This window comes from Epinephelus moara, chromosome 16 (assembly GCF_006386435.1).
Source record: "Epinephelus moara isolate mb chromosome 16, YSFRI_EMoa_1.0, whole genome shotgun sequence".
In the NCBI taxonomy this organism is placed as follows: Eukaryota; Metazoa; Chordata; class Actinopteri; order Perciformes; family Serranidae; genus Epinephelus; species Epinephelus moara.
In genome coordinates, this window is record NC_065521.1 from 21,832,915 (window position 1) to 21,858,149 (window position 25,235).

Genomic DNA, 25,235 nt, shown 5'->3' on the forward strand with positions numbered 1-25,235 from the left:
GAAACTATGTCATCAGATAAAGAGTCTCTGAGTTGTTTGGGGCCAAGAACAATAACTTCAGTTTTGTACTTCAAGGTCTGTGGATTATCTTGAGTAACCAGATCATGATTTCCGGAATGAAACGTTGCTGTTGACTTTTTCAATTTTTTTTCCCGTTTGAGAGCCACGAACTGAGTGCCATCTAGTTTCATTATATTCATAAGAAGGCAGACATCTCTACTGACAATATCTCCAATACTCGCCAACTAATACCAAACATCTAAACTGATAGATAGCATACTAACTGCAGCTTCTTTTTTTTTTCAGGTAAGGAAAAAAAATCTGTATTTTTGATTTTGGGGTGAACTGTCCCTTTTAAGGCGTGTACTCTCCTTCCATGCTCAGGTCATCTCAACCAGCTGAGCCAGCAGCAGCAACAACACAGGCTTCCTCTGGGACACTTCCAGGTGAGGCGCATGCTCGCTGCAGACGACATCCAGGACGACTTTGACTGGGACTCCATCGTCTAAACTGAGCCGCTGATGGAACAGAGGGACGAAGAGAGAGACTGGAGATGTGAGAGAGAGAGAGAGAGAGAGAGAGAGAGAGAGAGAGAGAGAGACATATGTGATGACAGGTGAGGTATGGAACTAGCCGACCTCGTTTCACCTGTGTGGAAAAAAAACAAACAGAAGACAATCCAACAGAAAACAAACGGAAAGTCACTTTTCTGATCTTGCTGGCTTTTTTTCCTGATACAAGTGGATGGTGAGTCTAAAGACAATCATTTAAAAAATGAGACTTAACACGGGATTGGACCAAGCCGACATGTAAAACACACATCGTCCAAAGCAAAATGTCGTCTGAAGCTCTCTGAATTGTCTCATGTTGTGTCCCCCTCCAGTACCAACAGGGTTACAAGTCGCCAAAGTGTTGTCAAATTGTCTGTGAATTTTCTTTTCTTAAGTCTTTTGTCTTTTAACTTGTGTCCCATATCTGCAAAGTTTCAGTGCCTGTGCCTGAAATGAATAGAAAGGTTTGTCTTCTCCAGACTCCCTGCAGAAAAATCAGCTTCCATACTTATTCAACCAACTATTTCATCCTGTCCTCCTTGTAACATCTCTTTGTTCACTCTAATACTGGGCATCTGTGTGGCTGTGGCTCTTTCAGCCACAGTTAGAAGGAGAATTTATGAAGAAGAAAGTAATGATGGTGTGTCCGTTCAACTTGAATCAACAGTGGCTGAATAAAGCGCCATCTGCTGGTTAAAACGGGCACCATCATAGCTCCCTTTGCCTAAAAGTTCTATGCACCACAGTCTGTTCTTTCTTTGTTCTGTCACCGCTTCTAAACTTTCATTTTGTCATTTTAAATGTCGTTATTGTGTGTGTGGAACAGTCCATGGTGCCATGTTCTCAGGGTGTTACATTCATATACCATGTCAGACCAACACAAAGCCATTTACATCTCTGTACGTGAGGTACTTGCGTGTTGTTCGGTGCTGTCAGTGTTCACTTCCTGTTGGCGAACAGTGAGCCTCCTGGTGACTGTGGTCAAAAGGTTAAAAGGTATACTATGCAGGATTTCCCTAAAAAAACAATGTGTTTAGAAAAGTAACCCCTCTCAATCATCACTAATGACCCACTACAAGTGTGTGGCAGTGTGTGGATCTGCGGAGATCCTAACTGCTGCCTATGTATTCTTATTTTCCTCTTATTTTGCTGTGTTCGAGACGTTTTTGGGCACAGTGTACAGGTGAGGTCGGGACTTTACTAAAAAGTAGCACCCAGGGGCCGCATACACAAAGCTTACTAATATGAAGAGTTCTTAAAATTGTGACGTTTTCTAAGAATTTCCCCTTAAAGTTAAGACAAAGTCCTGGTAAAGATGTTATTCACAAAGCATCCCAGTCCTTAGGAGAGCTCCTAAGTTGAAAAACTGTTCGGAGTAGGTAGGAGGACTTCGAAGAGGCTTGAGAGTTTTTAAGTAGAGGAGAAAATGACAGGAAGACAAAGAGGTAGGAGAAATATTCCACAAACGCTGGATGACAGTGAGATAATGAAACACTACAGATCAGATCGTGCAGGGAGAATGTTTGTGGTCAATCTCATTAGAAATGCGCTCACATCTCTCACTCAACCTTATAACACTACAAAGCCAGGAACAAAGTCATGACAAAGATATGTAAAACAATGCATTAGCAATGACTTGGGTCTGTCTCAACCTTCAGTCAGCAGAGTGTTCACACTCACAATGACAGCACCCTCATAGTGTCATATTGTGACGCAGTTCATTTCAATTCCACTGGGCGTCCACATCTTGCAGGCTCGCAAAAGGACAACCAATCACATCTTTTAATAGAATGTGTCGTACGTAGCAACAGGGTTAACCACCCCCGAGAAAAAAATTGCTGCTCACAATAGTCTGTTCTTTGTCTCACCAGAAATAAATCTGCTTCTTATTTGGAGGTTACTAAATTATTTCTCCTGAACCTCACTCAGGAGACACAAGGAGCAGAAGAATAACTTAGCCAGACTACTTCTGCTGCTCACAGGCTTCTCAGAGGTTTCTATACTCTGAGAACAGATACACAGATTTGAGACTTGAATGTGATCACTAAGACAAATTTGTTGGATTGTGCAGGCTCATTTATAAGCCAATCAAGTTTTCTTCTTTGTCTTACCGTTATCTCAAGAGCTGATTATTTCAGACAAATGAAAATTACTGCGGTGAGAGAAGATCCTACACTGAGATCGGACTGAGACAAGAGGAAGGCTATGTCAGGAGCTGAATTTAAGAAGTATGAAAAAATGGTCCGAGTCTCATATTGATGTTATACTGAGCTCAGTTATGTGTAGGGGAAATAGGCGGGACAAAGTTGAGATCTTATTTTGAATCTTCCTTTCCTCACTAAAAGTTTCCATCATTTCCTTGCTCAGAGTTGCTTTGAGAAGTTTCCCAACTCATTCCCAAGCAAGGACTCCTTGCTAGAATTTTTTTTGGCTGAGTTAGGAGCTCTCGGAGAGTATTCTCAGAATGTTTGTGAATACGGCCCCCGGTGCCAGACCTTAAGCAGCATGCATCCAAGAAACAGCTACGAAAATTGCGGACACAGAGCCAGGATCTGGGGTTGGCTTCCATTTTCAGTTTCGTGGGTGATACTGTTTACAAACAAGTTACGGACATTTCCTGCGTAGTATACCTTTAAAATCTTCATTTGTCAGCTTATAAGCTAACTGATAGAAAATACTGTGGAATAAGCTTTTCAGTAGCTCAAACAGCCACTAATTAAAATGAAAATGAGACGCTGGCTATGCTTGGACTCTGTCAAATATAATACATAGTTTTCTGAGGTATGATTCAGTTTGTCAAGGGTTTATTTTTTTTTAATTTTTTTTTTTTAATTTTGGGAACGTGCATATCAGTTATGACCAGGCAGAGAAGGTCGGGGGTGATTTCAAAAATGCCTCATTTATGAGACGACGCGCAGTTTTTGCACAACACCAAACTCGATGGCATCTAGTGAATGAGAGAAATAAAAGAAAACCGTGAACATTTTTATTTCTTTGTTTCAAAAAGACATTTAAAAAATAATAGATCAGCAAAGGAGCAAAGACTAAACAGAAGTTTCAAATGCTCAAACTTTTCTTACTGTGATGTTTAATTTTGTCTGTGTATACAAGTGTGTATAGTCCTCTCTGATTTCCTTTATCATACAGCTCAAAAAATACACATCAGAAAGAAGTAACTTGTTCATATTAAGTGGGTACAAAGTGAAATATGGGACCTTAAAGTGCTCTTTTGTTTGGAAGATCTCAGTGATTGTTCGAATGGTCTAAACAAGGTCTCATTGTAAAACAAAAAAAACAAAAACAAAAAAAAAGTAAGAAAAATACTCTTTATTATTGCCATTAAATGCTGTATTACAGTGACCAGCATATATATATATATATATATCTTGTATGTTTGTGTGTTGTTGTCCATGTAAATAGCAGTATGTTACTCCTATGTTTGCCCTTGAAAAACACAGACTGAAAAGAGAAAACAGCAAATGGAGAGAAAGTATTTTGTTATTTGTCTTTCGGGAGACACAGTATGTATATACCTTCAGTATATTGTAAATAAGTGATAAAAAAAAAAAAAAATTGGCGTTTTGTGTGTTATAAATAATCTGTGTATGGCGGTTCAACAGTTAAAATCTGTTTCAGTGTTTATTAAAATGTCATTGACCATTTTTACTGCGCTAACCTCACATCTGCTGTCGTTATTTCATCAGCATGTTTGAATTATTGGTCTGAAAGGAACACTTCACGCACAAAATGACCATTTGTAAATCGATCGGTCATGCCGTCTTACCTCGAACTCGTGAGGAAAATTGTGTTTTTCTGATATGCCACCATGGCTAATGGTGGTCATATTGATACATTGATTGATTTGGGAGCATGTTTAACAGCAAAACTTTATCAAAACATCTATTTTAAAACTCTCACACAACTCGTGCAGTCAAATCCAAGTCTCAGTACTTCCCAAACACATGTGTTTTCACTAAAACTGAACTCAAAGTGAAACTTATCTGTGCTTCTTTCAAAGCCAGATACTTCAAACTAAGTTTTTTTTTAATGGAAAAATCATTTGTGTGGGAAGTACTGAGCATACAGCTGGATAAAGTTGTATGACAGTTTGTAAATGGATGTTTTGATGTAGTTTTACTGTTGTTAAACATGGTCCCCAATCAATCAATAAATCAATATGTTCACTGTTTTCCATGGAGGCATATGAGAAAAACAAAGATTTCCTCACAAAGCATAGATAAGTTTCACTTTGAGTTCAGTTTTAGTAAAAATGCATGTGTTTGGGAAGTAATGAGGATACAACTGGATAAATGAGACTTGGATTTTACTGCACAAGTAGTGTGAGAGAGTGTTTACTGATGTTTTGATATAGTTTTGCTATCAAATGTGGTCCCCAATTAGTCAATAAATCAATATGTTTTCAGATCACAGTGGAGGCATGAGAGAAAAACAAAGTTTTCTTCACAAATTCAAAGTAACACAACATGACTAACTGATATACAAATGATCATTTGTGTGTGAAGACGTTCTTTAAAGAAACTAAATTATGGTGGACAAGTCAATAAGGTGCTATACATGAAATCTGATACACTGCTTCAGTCTTTTGGAGCTTGTAAAAATTAGTATCAGATACTTAAGGGAAAACGAAACTCAGAGAACAGAGAGAGACTTCATTTTTGGCTATTGAGACCTTTTCCACATTTGGCTTCATGCTGCTTTGACCCTCATAGCTTGTTGTCCAACAGGTGTCAGCCTAGTGCCAAGCAACAGTTTGTTTGCCCACCATCTGCATGTAAACTCAGCAGACCACCCATGCTTGTCTGTGTGAAAGTCACACAATGTTCTAACTGTATTTACGGCTTCTTTTCATTGGGAAAACCTGTTTAAAAAGCAGCTCTCTCGTGCTACTGTCTGACGGCCACAGATGTACGCTTCCGCTTTTCTTTCTGAGAACAAGGTTGATGATTTTAAAGATCAATACAGATGCATTACGGGTGCTTGTTTCACTGAGTGTTTGCTTACTGTTAAAGATTGTGATCTAGTGAAGCTGTGTTTTGTTGCAGACACTTTCTTGGCTCCGAACTTGGTGATTAAGGATTATTTGAGACTACTCAAAGCTCTGTTTACATCTCGCTCCATTCATTCAGGAAACATTTAAAAGCCTGTTGCTTTAGCTTTCTAATTGTCTGAGCTGGCCCGTTACAGTTTGAAGTGTCTGTTTTGTCTTGATAAATAAGTCAATGTTCTGTTTATTGGTGTTTCCAAGTATAAGTGTGTGCGTGCTGCTGATATAGCAGGGCTAGCGAACAGGAGGGCTGGCTGTGCAATATCAGCAGCACGCACACACACACACACATGAAAACACACACTTGGTGTGTACGCGGGCTGGCTGCGCACCAAGACGAGAGCGCGTCCTACACGGGGCTGGACCACGAGGGCTGAAACCACCTTACTGCCCCAATCCGGACTCCCTCCCTCCCAACCCAACCTGCCCCTTGCTCCTCAACCCGCCCAGCCCACCACCAGTACCAGCACCCCTCCTCCACTCTCTGCTCAGTCACACTCTCTTTTCTCTCTCCTGCTGTGTGCCAGTCCCTCTCTCCCCCCCTCCACTTCCTCAAAGTGGCCACAGCTCCTCTCTTTTCTCTTGTCCTCTTTACATCCCTCCACCACTCTCTTTCTTCCTCCAGCTGTGTGAGCGACCAGCCCCGGCTCTGACCATTCCTCTTCACCTCCACAAGTTGAACGGAGCTCAAACTTCCCCTGAAGACTTAATTTTCATCATTGACCTTTTTTTTCCTGGTCCTTCACCCTTCCCCTCTGGAGAGGCTTGGTTGGTGTGTGCCTGGCGTGTGTGCGGCAGCGTGTGCAAGGGCTCTGGTGTCGTGCTCTTTGCCCTGAGGGAGTCCCTAAAGGTTGTGACTGACGGAGAAAAGTTATCACCAAGATGAATGTTCAGCTGCTGCTCCTGGTGGCCCTGGCTGGCCCTTTCTGTGCCTTTACACATGCAAGTAAGTGAACTCTCTGCTATCAGCGTCCTGCCGTTAGCACACTGTGTCCCCTTGCTCCCTCTGCCTCCATGTGCCCACCCCACACCTCTCTTTGTCTGTTATAATCCCTGTTGATTCAACAATAACACTCTGGATGCTGGTTTCAGAAGATAAACTCAATTGTAATGTATGTAACTACTCAATGAAGTGCTTATGTTTGAATCATTTCAAAGACTTTTCATATTTTTTATATATGCATCACTGAAAACTGCTCCCGACAACTGCCGGCTGCCGTCTGGCCCATATGTTCCACTGTAGCAGAGAATCACCCTGATGGAAAAGCAAAACTTTGTTCTATGGTGTTAATGTTACAGAGAGGGGGTAACTCAAATTAATGGTCTGTGTTGATTTTAACATCTGAACTCCCTCTGTCTCGCTTGCTCTCTCATTTTCCCACAACTCTCGAGGTCTGGAGGAAAAGTTTGATTTGCAGACATGGAGGGGAAATGTGATGTAATAGCAGGAGCTCTGCTGCCTCGTGTCTGTAAATTCTTGGCACTGGGAAAAAGAAAGGAATATCCTTTGGAACGCTCCCAAAACAGTGCTCATACACAGCGAGGGAGAGACGGGGGCCGCAAACTGTAACATACACCGTACACATTTATCTGAAAGCTTATCCACTGTCTCCCTCTCACTTTACTCCTGATTCTCTCGTTTCTCCTTCACTGCAGCTACTTTCATCCTCTGATTTTCCCTCTTGCCTCTCTTTCTCCCTGTTTGTATGTTTTCTCTTTCTCTCTGCTTCCTTCCTTTGCCTTGACCAGCAGTGTTTGCCCAGGGGCAGCAGCAGGCACAGGGGGTGTGGCTGGGGCCTGAGGGAACTGTAGGGCAGGGCAGGGCTGGTTTGCGTGCGTGTATTAATAGAGAGAGGCTCTATATTTAAGAGGGTCATATGGATGAGAGAGGAGCAAGAGACGGGAAGAGAGAGAACACCCGGTATGTGATGAGCTTTAAGAGGCGCCCCACCTTCTTTTACTCGCATGTTGTTAGACCATGCAGCACGCCGCCCCTTGGCATTTACCCATCTTTGGTGGGGTATCAAGCTTTACCGCTTAAACCCCCCTCCCCTCTCCCTGCTCCCCCCGTCTCTTAACAGTCCTTTGCCTTCCTCCAACTCTATGCCCCCTTCCCATGTTCCAGCCTGATGAGTCTGGACCCCGGGTGACAGGGTTGGTATAGGCACAGGGGGAGCAGAGAGGGGCTACGTCTATTTTTAAACAACAACCTTTCCCAGTCGGAGACGACGTGCCTGCCCCATTTCCATGGAGGTTTACTCTGAAAAAAAAAGCCCTTAAACTCTGGGAATGATTCTTAGCCCAGCCGCCTAGGTTTTCCAAAGAAAACGGGAAACAAAGAAAATAGCTCATTCCACATCTATGCTCCACAAATGGGGGCTTTTAACTCCCTCGCGCCTGCTCACTTAACTAGCAAACCCCATGTATCCTGTAAAACCCTCACACCGCTGCCCCCCCTCCCTCTGGTCTCCGTCTTAATGAGTTTTGTCTGCCTCTGCGGGCCTATAACATCCCCGTCACATCTGGCTGCCGAAGGGAGAGGTCAGTGCCCTTTGTCCGTGCCCACTTCTAGAAGTGACTCAAATGTTGCGTTCATGCTCCAAATATGAGACACATGCTGGTAAAGAGGGACCATGAGGAAAGGAGCACTTCTCACGTCAACTGAGTCTCACTTTCAGAAAAAAAAAGGCTCAGTCATACTTTTTTACTTTTTTCTCAGACATAAATTTTCCACAAGGAGAAAGAAACATCTGTTTATGGAAAGGAGTCTGAGGCCGTTTTAGCCGGGACCAAACCCAAGCCCTGATGACTCCAGACTATAGCAGGGCTTATGGCCCAAACCTCCCTGTGGACTTTTTTTCTGTGTGTCTCCTCTGTGAGGACTGACACAAATGTCTCATATCTCTAGCACCTACGTGTGCTGCAGGGTGAGACATGGTGCAAGAGAAAGCAAGAAAAAAAAATGGAGCTGCTGACTAAGGAACACTTACACAACTGGGTGGGTGTTTTATGATGTGGGAGTTGGACTTGAAGGTTAGCGAGATTAGAAATACATTAAGAGGCTTGTTTGATTGAATTCTAAGTCTGGGGTGTTAAGTTTAGTTTGTAAGAGAAGGAGAGTTGGAAGGCGGAGAGTGATGCCACAGCATGATCTGTTTATTTTGCCATTTCTACTGTGGTTGCATTTAATGTCAGCCCCGCCCTGATGCATTACATTTTAGGAATTTAATCAGACCTGTTAGGCCTAAGATTAAAGGCCCCATTTGATCTCGCTGTGGACCAGTTTTTGCCCCTGGCGATAGCGTCCAGATGGGACCTGCTGCATGTCTCCTATCTAAGTCAGAAAAGGAGGGGGAAAAATCAGTTCCTGTATGTGTGGACGCTCATTGTGTTGTGTCTATGATAAGACTGGCCGAGAATATTCCACTCCAGTCTGTCTCCTGCTTAAAATCCCTAGTGTGCAGTGCATGGCACACCCCAGTATCTCTGCAGCTGACTCCTACTGGTTGAGCGGGGGAGGTTGCGCTGTGCGGCATCTTCTCAAAGCTCGTTGAGTTGGGCAGGGCGCCTATCTCCCTCACATTTCCCTCCTCCAGCGCCGCAAAAACATTCCTGGGCTCCAAAGGTGGACACACTCCCTCACACCGTCTGCACAGACCCTCCTACACAGGACTGTGAATTAGAAGCTCTCTCACACACACACGAACGTGGGGCCCTCAGTGACAGCTGATTGTGATCGTAATGGATGGAAGCTGCTACTCCCTCTTTTCCTGTCTCACACTGTATATTGTTGTGTCCCTCCTTCACTCTTTCACTCGCTCTGGAGGTTTTATTTATCCCAGGCAGGAGTGAAGCACCACAAGGATGCCTCCACCTCTTCCTCACAGCTTTTTGCTGTATTCCTGTCCTCTTAATTCCAGCTCTTTTTACCTGTTTTTTACACTCCACCACCCTGTACATCCCATCACTAAAACTGATTGGAGGGAAATTTTGAAGTCATTCACAGTCACACTTCATTGCACCTCCAGAAATCTTTCACAGGGGGCCAGATGAAGCCTTTCTTGCCGTAACACACCAAAACCAAAATCCATAACTTAATTCCAGGAATTTGTTTATGCTGTAGAAATATAGGCTAGTCAAAAACTATATCAGTATGAGAGTTAAGGAATCACATACTGATATACTGTGGTGTCATACTTTCCAGTTAATATTACTAATTATCTGATGTGCACAGACTAATACCAACACAGTAAACATTTAGAGTTCCACAATAATCCTGTTTTATGTGCATGTGAGAGCATTGATTGTTAGCCACCAAACATTTACTGGTAACAAGCTTTCTCGTGTTTAGAGGAGACTCTTGGGTACCCATAAAACGTGTTTTCATTCAGATATCTTGATTTGAGAGTACAAAAGACTCATGCCCATGCCAGTTGTTCCCTCGCCAATATTTAGCCTAACTTTGGAGCATTATTTAGCCCCTTTCCCGACAAGCTATGTTGTAATGGTTGGTAGCAGTGGCTGCCCTAAGTTGTACAGTTTCACAAGATACCACTACCTTTGTACTAGCTTTAAAAATGAGTGTGCCACAGCCCCTTGAATACAATATTATCAGCATCCAATTATTTTTGCCAGCGGGGGTCCAGCAATTACATCGGGGGGCCTGGTCTTAACATTTACACAATGAGTCAGAAAGTAAGAAAATATGTTTTGTAGTTTTGGTGAATCANACGCTACTTGTCACAATTACTCCATTATTATTTAAATTACTTTCTGAAGCCTGCTTTTACAGATAGCGTCATCTCCAGATGTTTTCTGCATGTACTTACCTGGTCTTAACATTTACACAATGAGTCAGAAAGTAAGAAAATATGTTTTGTAGTTTTGGTGAATCAACCCTTTAATGCCCAGTCAGCGGCTGAGGCAGCCACAGGTTTACTCAGACACATACAGACATAAACACATGCTGTATGAACTCAGCAGCACTGGCAGTATGATTTCAGGCTGTTTCATGCTTCACATGGAAATGGATGTGAGAGAGCACGTGTGGTCAGAATGATGTAATGGTGGGTAAAATGACCTGAGTGCACCACCGAACATTTGGAATAATAAGGACAACGCCGCAGTTACGTAAACCTGTCTCAGTCTAGGACTGAGAGAATGAAAAAGAAACTTGAACTGCTTCCAGTTTCTTTGTATTTTTATTTGCTGAGGGGATCTGAGTTTCCTCACAATGGCCCTAAAGTCCTGAGGTTTTACATGGTGCTCACATATCTAGAGATATCTTTGACTGGTTGACTCAAACCCCCATGTTGGCTGAAATCCTTACCAGCTTCAGGGGTCCTGAACCTGTGCTCGGACCCCCGTGAGGATTAACAGAGGGTCGCTTACATACATGCTAACCACTTCACACATGGCACACATCTTGCTGTGAGCAAAGACAACAGACCATGTTCACAATGAAATCAAGAGGCAGAAGGGACTCGGGGCTTTTCTCTCAGAGCTCCCCTCCGCCCTTCTGCCCTCCCTTTCTTTCTCTCCAGGGATTCAGCCAAAGGTTTCAGCAGCAACAAACCTATCCTTAGGGAGTGGCAGGGTCATGGAGAGGAAGACGGGCAAGAAGTGGATTAAAAGAAAAAGAGAGTAGAGGGGATGTAGACCGCAACAGTCTTACTGCGTTACTCACTAATGCAGCTGTATTAACCCGGGATAGTCAGCACAGTGGGGAGGAAACACTACTCAGAGCTAATTGTGGGAACTGTACACATAATGAAACAATTGTTAGAGGGGGTTGAGGGGGCTATTACACATAGCGTACAGCCATACTCTGTGAAGCGCAGACCATTTTATCATCACTTACAGACTTTCCAAACAAACAGTCTGAGTCGTCTTTAGAAAAAGAAGAAAAAAAAGTTCCCTTCAGTACCCTGCCGCAGTGGGAACAAATGTTTTGTTATATTTATCCCGCCTGTTGCTAATGAACACGCTAGCCAACACAGGAATAACTACACCGGTTGTTCGACCATTCAGTTATTTTTACCCTTGTAAAGTATTCTCTATTATTGCAAGTATTTAGAACAATTGGAGAGAAAACGGAGATGGAGCGAGCATGATGTCAGACGCTAAGTTTAGAAGACTCACATCGTTTCTGGTCTCTGCAGCAAGAATGTTTTCAGGGAGAAGTAGTTTTAGCTTCTTTTTTTTTTAAGCAAAGAGGAGATTTCGGGCCAACATCGTGTCAGTGGAAAGTTAACTCTAGACCGTAATTTTGGTGCCACACTGAAATCTACCTCCTTAATTTTGAAGCAGCGCTGTCCAGGCTAAGCTTTTAGTTGTGGCTGAACGTGGGGAGATGGAGCTAGGGTTATTGGAGGGAAATGATTAGGTTGAACCGAGACCGCTTCATAGTCCAGACCTTGATGATAGACAAAAGGATAAATACATGTCCTTTTGCAGATGGTAAATACAAAATGTGAGCCTCCATTTTGCTGCAAACACAGAAGGTCTGGCAAAACTTGATTTTAATCATTCACAGAAGTCAAGATCGATGATGTATGATGATTACACACATCTCTATTAATAGGAGAGAAAGACAAAAGCTGAAGATGCTTTCAAAATGTATGCCTGACATTTTTTTAAGGTGTCCAGTCCGCCATTTCCTCAAACCTCCCTGAGTCTCTCTGAAACTGCAAATCATCCAGTCGTGGCGTCTCTCATCACACGATCAGGCGTTGTCCCTGCAACCCCACCCTTTACGTGTTAAGTGGCCGAGAGTTAACAAAGCCTTCCTGCGCTCCTCTCACAGGCAGCTCACTCCACAGGAAATGAGGCAGAGGATGTGGCATGCCAGCACGCAAGCACAGAGCCTTAAACACAGGATGGAGGGGTGGAGGGGGGCGGCATGTACATTTTATGAAGTCACAGGGTGTGGTGGTCATGCTGTCACGTTAGCCATGTGCCAGCGATGGGAGAAGTGTTAATGAAATGAGTGTGAGAAAGAGGAAAGGTCATGTCATCTTGTCAGGGAGGAATCTAAACATTTATCTTGTCCTTTTTGACCTTCTTTGTACCCGTTCTGACAGACTGGGGGCTTTTTCTGTGTCAGCTGCCAGTCTAGACTTTATATAACTGGCCAAAAGGCTGACAAATGTTTAGGCATACTCTACTGGGTCACATTGACATATCAGGAAAGGGCAATCATTTGATATTCAGTGTTTTCATCCCTTTTATGTTACACATCATGATAAAGTTTACAGTTGTCTTGTCTTGAATTCAATCTCCACTGTGTAGGATTCAGGGAGACATATTGGCAGAAATATAATATACTTAGTATGTTTTCATTACAGTATAATCACCTGGAAATAAGGATCGTTGTGTTCTTGTTACCTTAGAATGAGCCGATTTTATCTACATAGCAAGCAGGTCCTCATCCACCAAGTCTACTATGTGGCACCGCCATGTTTCTACAGTAGCTCAGAACAGACAAACCAAACACTGACTCCAAAAAGGGTCATTCAGATTTTGGCATTTTCGGTTTGGCCACTGTAATTAGCAAACTGCTTTATTGAGTGTTTTTACCAGTGTGTTTTACCACCTCTGCGGATAATTTTGGGTCCCAATGAAAACCTCCTGAACACCTGGATCTTAAGTTATCTGAGAAAAAAGGTGAGCACAGATTAGCAGTTGCTTGGCTAGTGGCCCGTCTCTGACAAGCAGAACAGCGTGAGAGAAACTGGTTTGTAACGTGAGACTGCTTTGTTCAGTTTGCCAGTTTTAATCACCTGGTCTGTTTGTTTTGGTGAGGAAGAGACCTCTGAGGATAATTCGGCTCCTGGTGAAAAAGAACTTCCTTCACAATGAACACTGAAGGAATTCTAATCAGGAAACATTTCAGCTGGTTGCAATTTGCAGTCCTCCCCTCTAGATGGCACTAAACCCCCCTAAATCTTATACACTGGACCTTTAACTATAACAAGTTACATTTTAATAATAATAATCAAACCGGAACATTTTTGACAGATTTCAGGATTTTGTGCTCTAGGAAATAAACAATTTGACTTTTTAAATTGTGGGTTTTAGTAAAGATTATATTCATATGTTATTATATCTGAGTCTCTCTAGGCTTCTCATGATTTGATTCTAATTCAGAGAGCTACCATGCAATTACAAAGTGATTATTGATACATCTTAATGCATCGTTTTTTATTTCAATACATGAATTATTTTTCTCATTGTGTGATTACTTTTAAAACATAATGTATTTGTAATAAATTAATTTACTTCTATTATCTTTTACTAAAGATCGAGTGCGTAGGATTTAGTGGCATATAGCATTAAGGTTACAGAGCTAAAACTTCTCCCATGTCCCATGTGTGTAGGAGAACTAGGCTGGCTGATGTGAAAATGTGAATGGCCCTATCTAGAGCCAGTGTTTGATGTGTCCGTTCTGGGCTATTGCAGATCAACATGGCAGACTCTGCAGAAGAGGCGAATTTGCATTTCCTAGAAAAGCAAAGGCATGACCTGCCCTACTCTGCCTTATTCTCCCTCTGATTATCTTACACTGACATTTACGTCCTAAACCCCACTCCTCTCGCCTTACCCTAACCAAACCAAACAACGAAGGCAACAACTACTAGCCAATTAGAGAGACAGAAGGGCGGGTCAAGCTTAAATTTGCAAAGGGGAGGACCCACCCCATATGTAGATATAAGCGGCTCATTTTAAGGTAACAAAAACACATTGATTTTTATTTACAGATGACTCTAAACTAATTAAAACATAGTTATGCATATTACATACCATTTCTGCCAATAGATGCCCCTAAATCCAACACACCGGACCTTTAATGCAATAGTTGTAACAAATGGAAGAATGTAAACATGATGCAGTTACATTTTACCATCCAGCTGGTTCTGAACACACAGCCCTGTCTTAGGAAATTGCTACAGTTGATCATAATGTGGAGAATTTGGTTTTGAATTTCCGATTATTGACTTTTCTGGATCGAGACATAATCTTTCAAGATTGCAATGATATGACAGGAACCATATTCATGTATACAATTACAACAGCCCCACAGCCACAGCAACAGATTGTAATCTCACACTAATACCTGCATGTGCACCCATCTGTGCCCTCTCTCTGCAGGCCCCACAGTGCTCCCTTCAGAACTTGATGTTACAGCTGCACCAGCCATCACCACTGAGGCTAATAATCGTACCATAGAGGAACTTAGTGTTACCACTGATCCATCTGCAACCAAAGCAACGGCGACCCCTGAAGTGCATACAGCAGAAGTTATAACCAAGGCAGCACCTGTTACTGAAGTCAATACCAAAGCGGCTGTCGTTGAGACGGAAGCCCCTCCTGCTGCTACGGAGGGGCCGAAACCCCTTATCACTGACCAGCCTGTGGTGGCGACCGCAGCCCCCACTGTGACAGCAAAAGTTGATAACAAACCTGAGGCAACAGCAGCCGCAAAGACAGAGGCAGATGACGAGGTAGTCGCTGAAGACAAGCCAGACGGTAAGGAACATGTGGGATGGAAGCTGGGGTAGTGTAGGCCTAAAGGTGCTTTGTTATTGACTGATATACTATAGACAATCGACTGTCAGCCTAATGTGTAGGTGAGTGTGCCATACAGGGATTAAAAGTCACATGCAGTCATCAGTTTATTAATTTAATTACAGAGAGACACCATTTGATTCATTCTAAGTGTTAAAATTACACATGAAACCTAAAATGCTTTCACCGTTCTACATGTAATACTGTATGAAAATGATTGAACTCACCCGTCTAGTGTTTCATTAACACCTTCACATCTGTCTATGTGCATTATGTTAACTCACATTATTTTATATTATTGCACAATTCTGCACAAACTATACTTCCACAAGCTGCACAGCTACTTAAGATATATTGAACATAAATTTATAGTGTTTTGTCCTATTTTAAATGTACTTTTATTCTATTCTATATTCATGTTTCTTGATTTATGCAAGACTTGCTTTTATTTTTCATTTTTATAAGTTTATGTTATGCACCAATACACCAAAGCAAATTCATTGTATGTGGAAACCTGCTTGGCAATAAACTGGATTATGAGTCTGAAAACTGGTGATATCAAAGGCAAACTGAAGTCTGAACACTGGACTAAGTGTTGTCTTTCTGTCCCACAGAAGGCCTGAGTTCTGGCCAGGTAGTCGGCATTGTGATTGGCGCTCTGTTGGCAGTGGTCATCGTCATCGCTGTGGTGATTGCTGTTGTGAGGAGGATGGGAAAATACTCGTAAGTACCTCATCTCCGATGCTGGGCACACACATGCATAGAGCTTGAATCCATGTGAATCCATGAAGTTACAATGATGTTGTGCCGTGAGTCATCACTTCTGGCTTCCTCTAAATATGGAGCGAAAGAGCAGCATGAGCTTTTAGTCATCACTGACACATGCTATGATGAAATAACACAGGCAGTGATGTAATGGATGTTGGAGAGAGAGCTGTTCTGTGTGATAAGATGATAAGATGACCTGGCATGCCCGACACAAACTGCGTAGCATTTCGACCATAATTGGTCTTCACTGTTGAGCATATTCGACCATCAAACCTCCTTCATGAAGAGTAATAGAGGTCCCATCCAAGTGACAGCGTTCCCACGAACCACACCCTCCCCTATGAGAATACTGTAGTGAGCTGCATGTCTTGCTAATGATGAATGTTTCTTGTGTCACAGGTCTGCCAAGAACAAAAAACCTACGAAAAAAGACGTTATGGTTTCTGTAAATTTCTCTCTTTGAGTTCTTCCGCTAATCCCTTTAACCCCTTCAAGACCATTATGATCCTATTTTAACAGATGTGCCCCCCCACCCTCCCAAAAAAAAGAAAAAAACACCAACAGAGTTTGATACTTGTTGCTGATTTTGCTGACACACAGTCCTGTGGCCCAAGGAGGAAAATTGGGCATTCATGGTGACAAGTGGCTCTATGCATTAGGCCTTGTTAAAATGAGCCTGTGTATTGACTCAGTGTCTGTCTATGTGGCCAGCAGTCATCAAGCAGGCTGGTTTTATACTGACAGCTTGATTTGATCTCATAAAACAGAGGGCTCGTGTTTGTCTGAAGTGGGGCAGCAATACAAATTCATCAACTTCTGTTTGGTTTTTGTCTCAGGAACTAATTAATCAGTCTTTCTATAATTGTTGGTCTGTTTTAAAATATTTATTTCACAGTTTATTGTCTAAGATCTTTGCTGACTGAAGCTACATGTAGTCCAGGGCTGCACAACGATATGTTTTTAATCATCAACGCATTTTAAACACGCCACAAAAGACAGATATATTGCATTGAGGAATCGTTTGAGTTACTTAAAAAGAATATCAGTAGAAAAGTGCACTTTAAAATGTAACTATTAGTTCTTTTAAGTGGCGCTTTTTGTGTTCAGTTTGTTCAATAAAATAATATTTGAAATAATTTTAATTTCTGTGTATTTTTAGCAACTAAAATCATTACACATACATAACGATATCTCATGTCCCATATTTTCCTCATATCGTGCAGCCCTAATGTAGTCTGAAAACTAAACTTGTCTACTCCCAATCAACCTGGCTTTAAAACAAAATGTCTTCTTTTTATTTAAGATTTGATAAACACGCCTCTTATGTAAACCTTATGTTGTCCCTTTCTTTGTATATTGACCATCTTTAATCTATTAATAGAATCTACAAACCAGCTTTTTTCACCACCCATATTGTTGTCAATATTAAATTAATTTACACCATGAAATGACACTTAACAAAACAAAGATTAATAAACTTAAAATTAAATAAAACCTCAGATTCTTTAACAGCTATAGATACAATAATCCTCCTTTTCCAACCTGACTGACTCTTTCTTTCTTTTTCTTTTTTTAATCCCACAGCCCTTGAAGAAGAAGTCGGCTAAGCAGCAGGAGCGCCCGAGGTTCTGGAAATTCTGAACTACTGAACTGTGACGTCACTCGCGATCATTAAAACAAGCACGATACCAGAACTAAACTAATCTAACCAGGACTCTGGACTGTTGCCAAAAAAAAGAGAGGGGGAGGCTTGTGTGTGTTTATGTTTGTACTGTATGTACGTGAGACGAGAGGGGTACATGAGCAAACCTCCTCACCTCCCCCCGTACCTCCCTGACCCCACCCCCCCTCCCCCCCAGGAGCCACTGATATAAAAGGCTCTGTCCTCCCCTACTCCCTCGGAGAGAGAACAAAACAAGGTGACGGCAGGATGTCACAAAGAATTTCAGGCCTTTTCAAATGCATTTTGCTACAAAAAAAAAAGAAAGAAAGAAAGAAAGAGGGAAAGAAAGGTAGGGGATTATCTGACATCGAGGGATAAAATCTCTCTCCTTTAAAGAGTGACTGATTTAGATTTGCATGGAAGTTTGAGAGGACATTAAAATGAAAAATACTGACAAAACAAAAGGAAATTAAATGCGCATGAAAGGTGGGAGCAGGAAAGAGAGCAGGAGAGACTGTTACAAATTCCACAGGATGTATATACGATGCAAGGGGACTACATAGTATACAGCTAATGACTTTCTCATATGTTGCAGTTGCATAGGCTAGCATTTGATATTATGGAATACACAGTACATATGGGCTATTGTTGTGGCTAACAGACCTTTAAAGCACCCCCCTGGGCACCAGTCGAAGCATTTTCTCATGTAGCCTGAATCCCTGATATGTTGGCCAACTGTATGAAGCACCGTGTGCAGAAGTTGTCTTGACATAACACACTCAAGAGCTCTGAGAGCTAGCATGGGGCTAACAGAAAAGAAAAGGGCACCCTCATTTGCAAGAGTAACGTGACATTCTGCCCACTTTAACACTGACATATAAAAACCTAATACATATCTGTGAAATTTAGCAGAAGGGTTTGTGCCACTGTCTCTGGTATTCTCTAGGTAGTTAGGAGGATTTTAACTTTTGAAGTGCATTATTAATGTGAATTGACTGTACTGTTTAACTGCCACCCATTCCAAAAATACACAGCTTCCACGACTTCTGCCTTGTTCCTTTATAAAGGCTCACACACAACCAGTGGTCATTAGACATTGCCATAGCATTGTCTTGGCAATGTATTCATAGTACTTCTGTTAATAGTTAGATTACCAGAACAGTCATCCGGTCTTTAAATTTGAGCTAACCCCAGATTGCGTGCACAGGATGACATTTTATAGTTGCACTTAGTTTTTAGTGCACAGTGTTAGGCGGTAATGCCCTGTTTTGTTATTTTTGCAACTGTAAGTGTGCTAAATGGGTGTACAAATAATGAAGTCTCAGCTTAGCTTAGTTCTGCTTGCTTTACAAACTCGTTTAATATGTGCACTGAATGAGTGGTGTAATGTTTAATGAATAGGCTTTAGACACTGCAAATGTTTGCAACGACACGTCTTTTGTTTCCTCTCCTCTGCTTTGCCGCATATTATCAGTTCTAGGTCTTTAATTTGTGCCATCTGATTTGTTTGAACCCTTTTATTTAATTGCGGTGTTTTTGTTCATACTGTTTCAATAAAAAACTGAAAACACTCTGAAAGCTCCCTTTTGTCTTTTGTGCATGAAAACGTCCCTCAATAGCTTTTTGAAACATCCGTTTATTATCCTAGCCATTTCCTATCAATTAGATTACATAGTTACCGTGGCAACGCCTAAAAGTCAACACATTCTTAAGCAGCACTGTATTCAATCTCGAGTCAGGGCAAAATACTTGTGACAGTTAAAATCTCATGACACTTATTTCCTATTTGCAAGTGCAATTCACACACATCATTACCAAGCATCTAGTCCACTCTGATTGGCCAGTTCAAGTAATGCCTCGAATTAAAAAACAGAACACCCCCTTTCAGCAGGCAGGCAAACAGCACCAAATATGGAGCAACATATGGCCTCGGACCGTTGAGTCGGTTGAACCCTCTGACAGTTAGGTGTGTTTTTTATGTCATGTTGTGGACTTTTTCATACGGTGCTGTTAAGCTGAGGCAAGGCTCCAACAGTAGGCTGCGAGTTGCACAGAGATGCTCTGTGTCTGGTTCCCTCTCCTCCGTGTGGTTTTAGGCAGCGGCCCAACGCCCACCACCCCAGCCTCTGCCCCACCGGCGAGCTTCATAACTCTCTTTAGCTCACTCTCTCGCCTCAGACTGCTGGGAACAATGGAGTCTTTTGAGAGGGGCAGATGGAGAGGCTATGGGCCATGGCTGTGAAGCTGCTCGCCAGTAGCTCCCTCTCTCTCCTTCAGCAAGGGGGGAATTCTGTGCATCGCTACAGGGTGGAGTCACTTCCTGGGTGGGCCCTGCATCGATCATGTGCGTTAACACACAGGCACACACTTAGAAAATACTCTGACAGAGAGCTAAATCACTGTGTACCCTTTGTGCAGATGAACACATGTTAAACCTATCATAACAGCCACGTTCCAGCAGAATGTCCCAGCAGAGGCAGCTATTAAGACACACCATAAAAGTGTGTGATTCACTGAGAGAGTCTCGGTCAGATTCATGACATACGCACACAGGTCTATGTCTCATATTTAATTATCAGACACAAAACCGCCTGCTTATGTGGTGTGCAGGCATAAATATGAGCTGAGTGTGTGGAAGCTCTGCATATTCACGTTTGTGTGGTACACCATGTGCTTGTTGGGTTGTACATGTTCTGTACTGTACAGGTTAATACGTTCACAATATGTGAGCCTATATTTATATATGTAAAAAAACGAAAGATTAATGGTTCATCAGAATTTACTCACAAGTTTCCTTCCCCTTTCCTGTGCTTGTCTAGAGGTGACTGAAAAACTGTCTGAGAGGAAGGAAGAAACTGTTCAGCTCTAGCAGACAGATGGATGAGGAAATATCTTTCCCTCCAAATAAAACCACACCGGTGTATTTAGGAATGTGTGTTTACGCGTATTTTCTCTCTGTGCAGTGGCAACCAGAAATACCAGGTCACTTATAGCTGACTATGAGCTGCCTGTTTGTGATATATTCCACACAGAAGAAACCTGTGGTCGGAACTGGGCATCATTTTTATTAGTAGGAAAACTGTTGGTGCCCACTCAGCAAATTATAATCCTAACCGTGTAAAGAAAGCACAGATTGTTTAACAATAGAGGAATGAGGTTTTCCTGAATACAGGGCTTAAAATAAACACCAGGCATCAGGCTAATTCTCTTACATTTGTTTTTGGCAGGTGAGGCTGTCTGTCCTAAAAGCTGTTTTGTCTTTTAGCCTATCTGGGCTATCCAGAAAATAGTTAAAATTGAGAAATAAATACGTTAAAATTAACTATAAATCTTCACTGTTGATCACATTGGATGTTTACGAAGTCTCTTTAATTTTAACAGTGATTTTTTTTTCAGTAGGAAGATCCAGCAAGGAAAGGATATAGAACAAGTCATGCTGTACCTGAGGAATTAGTAAAACAGATATTTCAGACTTACAAAATGTGATACTGCACCTCATCCCAGAAAGAAATAAAAGTAAGGCAATAAATGATTTAGTACAAAGTGTAAGTGCAGTTTTAGTAATGTTTGTACTTTTTAATTTTTTTTAGAAAACACATAATCTCCATATCAAGGGTTAACTGACTCTAGTCGTAACTTACATCATAGGTGTAAATGTGAGCATGAATGGTTGTGTGTCTCTATGTGTCAGGCCTGTGATAGTTGGGGGTGATCTGTTTAGGGTGTACCTGCCTCTTGCCCAATGTCCTGGTGGGATCAGCTGCAGCCCACTGTGAACCTGTCAAGGAGAGGAAGCTACAGATAATGAATAGATGGATGGATCATGGGTGTAGTGGGGTGGGGAGACACAGGAGACATGTCCCCCTTAATATTTAGAACATGTGTATTCATCCCCCAAATAAAAAAAAAATCACCATGTCAATGAAGTGTTTAATGCTCCCCCAGCCCCCCCTGTTTTATATGTGTTCCCCCCAATCTTAAAACAAAACCCTTCGCCCTTGACTTACATTATATAAACTAGAAATAAAACACTGGTTGATAGCAGTGAAGTGTTACACTGGTTCTAGTTCTCCTTGATGTTAAGTGGCTAAAATCTCATAACACCAGTAGTTAACATGGATAAAAGAACAATTTCAGTTGTTCTTTTATCCATTGTAGCGATCTTATCTATTCTGGACAACAAATAATGCCTTTTAAGCAAACATCTGGGCAACTTTTTGGTAAGCTTGCCTTAACACATTGAGCATGCACAACTGCATCGATCCAGTTTGTGACATAGAATGTCCTGTATTTGAAAATTAACATTTTTCCCAAATTGAGAAATTAAACCCACAGTTGGTAACTTTTATGAAAATAACTTTGCGTCCTTTTTGCTAAAAATGTCACTATATTCCGACAGAAGTAAGTGATATGGATAATTTCTGAAAAAAATTATGTCCCTCCCCCTCGTCCAACTGCCTCCAATGGAATTTGCTTTAATCAGACCACTGTTGAATGAAAACAACCAATCAGAGCCGAGGAGTCTCTAAAGCAACTGTCAATCATGTCATTTGAGGCTTGTGAACTGTGGTCAAACTGTCAAACTAGCACTGATCAATTATAAATCTATATGCTACTGCATTGCCTATTTCTCACCTCTTATGTTTAAGAAACATATTTTAGGCCATGTTTACACGAAAACGATCCACTGAAAGCAGAATCGTTTCTCATTTTCGTTTTGAAAAAAGTTCTGCGTTTAGACGACAACGTTTTGATAACAATCGCTGTACACACAGATCCGCAAAAATGACCAAAAACACTGCAGTATACATCCCAGGCCAGTAGTTGGCGGTGTAACGCTTACGCTTCCTTCTACAGAGTGGCGTTGTCTGGATGGACGACGAGGTGGAGTTGCTCTACACTATGATGGGGAAGTGTTGATAAATTCAACAGGGTGAGCAGCACAAGCAGAGCTTGGGAGTCCGCCATTGTTGCTGTGATAGTCGACTTTCTCACGCATGCCTAGTGACTGGAAGCGTAATGTGCATGTGCAAAAAGTCTCTGTTTTCAGAGGAACTGCATGTTGCAAGTTTACATGACAACGGAGATGGTGCCGTTTCCAAAAAATTGCACTCTGGAAACCATTTTCAAAACGTTGCGTTTTCAGGCACCCAAAATGCCGCTGTTGTGTAAACGATTGGCCAAAACGCAACTAAAGCTTACCGTTTTCAGTTGAAATCATATAAATGGGACCTTAGTGTACTGTTTAGCTGTAAAATGAGAACGTTTATGACCCAGCTGCCATTTTGAAATTGGCTAAACACTTAAATATGTTTCTGAAATCATTTGAGATGAGAAATAGGCAATGCAGTAACAACATTTTTATTCAAAACGATCAGTGCTGACTAGTTTGACAGTTTGACCATAGCTCACGAGCAGCAATTGACATGACTTCTCAGCTCTGATTGGTTGCTGCTAGAAGCAATACAAGTCAACATTAGGCAGAGGAATATGTTACAGATTATCTGTCTCATTTAGTGCTGTGTGGATTTAGTGATGGTTTAGGCAAATATAAAAAAGTTATTGCTTATAAAAGTTACCAACTAAAGCTTTTTTTATGGCTTGCAATTTTTATTTTTCAGCATGCGAAACACACAGTTAACCAAACCAGTGTACAAATACAACTTAATGCCCCCACACACACCCACCCCACTAATGTGGCTTCATTAAAATAAATAAATAAATAAATAGACAAATCCATTAACCTTAGTACAGAAGAGGATTTTTAAGAACATAAAAAAAGAAAGAAAAAGCATACAATCAGTTCTTTTTGCCTCCACCTCACCCTTACTCTTGTGCATTTATAAAAGCAATATACCTTCCCCACTTAGGCCAATATTATTCTGCCCTATTTCAGTTCCTATATGACATCCTTTCATACGCAGCAAGCAACCTTTCCCTTTCAGTTACCCAGTCTTGTAAAGCAGGTGTTCAAGGTGCTTTCCAATTCCTAAGAATGTCCCACTGCCCTATCATTACTGCCATCTAGGTCCATTTCTCTATACCTTGAGGGAGCACCGACACAACCCCACTGTCTCTCAAACCATAAAGTTTTGGACAAAGTGCAAAATGTGAACCTATATGATAAACAACATAGCTGTGAATCTTTACCCATTAAGCTTCTGAAAACCAGAACAACTGACTGTGGATTCGTACAAATGTGTTTTTTTCCAAGTACTCAGTGCATTTGGTTAACGGAAATGTCTAAAATCATCTCACTGGAATACTATGTAATACCAGATACCAGAATACCTGTGGGAAGAAGACGGAGCATGTACATACAAAACACATAGAGGCCTCAGCTGGCCAGGGCCCAGGGACCTTCTTGCTGCTATCATATCAGTCATACAGTCCACAGCTGGTTATGTCTGATACCGTTTGAGAGCATCAAATTCCCCTCAGTTCAGTGGCTTTATAAAACCACTATCTGGGGCATGATGATTCGAAAGTGTTGGGCAAACGGCATTTGTGGTTTTAAGTGGCTGCTTTGTTTAAATCCACAGGAAGTGATGTGATAGTTTTATTATTGTCACAGATTCAAAAGAAGCATAAGTATATACAGTAGAGTATTTTATTGCAAACTATACTGTGTGATAAGATAAGATATGACAAGATACCATTGTAAACAAGGAGCAGTTTTCTCCATGTGTGCACTTGGCAGTAATCATCTCATGCTGTTGACATGAATGCCATCCTACGGTGATTGGAGTAGCAGAGTGTAGGTCTGTATGCGTGCGAGGAGTGCCACATGTCAAGCTCGCAGAGAGCAAGGGGTTTGTGATGTCACAAGATAAATGTCAGCTCATAGGCCTGTGGGCTTTGAGTGCCGAGGACAGCTGGGTGGATGGATAGGGTGGGGTGCGGGGGTGGGGGTGGAGGGACGAGGAAGGAGAAATAAAGTTGGGTGACAGGCGCAGTGTGTTTGTGGTCACATACAGTATGGATGATGCAAGGAATAGCTGAATTTGCTTGTGTGTGACCGTGTGGCAGCAGAGGGTCGGAGACAGTGAAAGGGGAGAAGGACTGATGGGGTGTGAGTGGTATTTAAGTGTATGTGTGGGTGGGTCAGGGTGCATCTCTAAATGTGAGTGCGTACAGAAGTGACAAGGGGCAGTGATTCTGAAGGGGAAACGTGTTTATTGGACTTGAGGGGATTATTAGCATGGGTGGGGTGTGTGTATGTGTGTGTGTGTGTGTGTGTGTGTGTGTGTGTGTGCTGTCAGTACATAAATATGCAGCACAGTGGGCTACAGTTGTGCGCACACACGTATGTACAGAATCATGTGTTTTTTCACTGTACAATTTGCATCTGTGTTCCGATGTGCTCACATTTACATGTTCTTCCCTGCACATCTGGTGTCCCACGACATGAAGCAGTAAATTTTTTTTTCATCCCAGTGACATAACATGTTGTCTGATTACAGACCAGGCTTTGTCTGTGCTGAGTGGCACACATCTTCTATAAGGGCCCCTTATTGTTTCATGCCAAAGCCCAGCTCACAGATCCGCCTGATACACAGACACGTTGTGGACCACCTCTCCCTCTTTGTCTCTCTTGTCCTATATGTTCATGTGGATGGTG

The 25,235-nt window shown here is 41.9% G+C and overlaps 2 protein-coding genes and 1 long non-coding RNA gene across 8 annotated transcripts in view; 2 read left to right on the forward strand and 1 right to left on the reverse strand.

The window, feature by feature from the left end:
- The window catches only part of LOC126403205 (forkhead box protein J3-like), a 91,290-nt gene extending 87,004 nt beyond the window's left edge, over positions 1-4,286 (forward strand). For all 5 annotated transcript variants that reach the window (XM_050065740.1, XM_050065741.1, XM_050065742.1 and 2 more), the window contains one exon: positions 385-4,286. In XM_050065740.1, the coding sequence (XP_049921697.1) occupies positions 385-509 (125 nt within the window). In that variant the 3' untranslated portion in view covers positions 510-4,286. The remainder of the gene's footprint in view (positions 1-384) is intronic.
- Positions 4,287-6,093: 1,807 nt separating this feature from the next.
- On the forward strand, positions 6,094-17,808 carry si:ch211-156j16.1 (uncharacterized protein LOC564557 homolog). 2 transcript variants are annotated; one of them, XM_050065747.1, is made up of 4 exons: positions 6,094-6,562; positions 14,767-15,144; positions 15,801-15,906; positions 17,536-17,808. In XM_050065747.1, the coding sequence occupies exons 1-4, from the start codon at positions 6,499-6,501 to the stop codon at positions 17,540-17,542; spliced, it is 555 nt and encodes a 184-aa protein (XP_049921704.1). In that variant the 5' UTR covers positions 6,094-6,498; the 3' UTR covers positions 17,543-17,808. The 2 variants fall into 2 exon arrangements, with proteins under 2 accessions (XP_049921704.1, XP_049921703.1); XM_050065746.1 differs by having other exon boundaries at positions 6,100-6,562; positions 15,798-15,906.
- On the reverse strand, positions 15,951-24,014 carry LOC126403207 (uncharacterized). Its single transcript, XR_007571299.1, has 3 exons — positions 23,936-24,014; positions 21,343-21,392; positions 15,951-16,016 (listed from the first exon to the last, which is right to left on the reverse strand). It is a non-coding gene; the product is annotated as an uncharacterized LOC126403207 (long non-coding RNA).
- Between the last annotated feature and the right edge of the window lie 1,221 nt (positions 24,015-25,235).

Bases quoted from the DNA above. Each gene is read 5' to 3' on its own strand.
- si:ch211-156j16.1 (XM_050065746.1), top strand. From the start codon at position 6,499: ATGAATGTTCAGCTGCTGCTCCTGGTGGCCCTGGCTGGCCCTTTCTGT. The intron at 6,563-14,766 runs GTAAGTGAACTC...CTCTCTCTGCAG, and splicing joins CTGTGCCTTTACACATGCAA to GCCCCACAGTGCTCCCTTCA. The intron at 15,145-15,797 runs GTAAGGAACATG...TCTGTCCCACAG, and splicing joins CGCTGAAGACAAGCCAGACG to AAGGCCTGAGTTCTGGCCAG.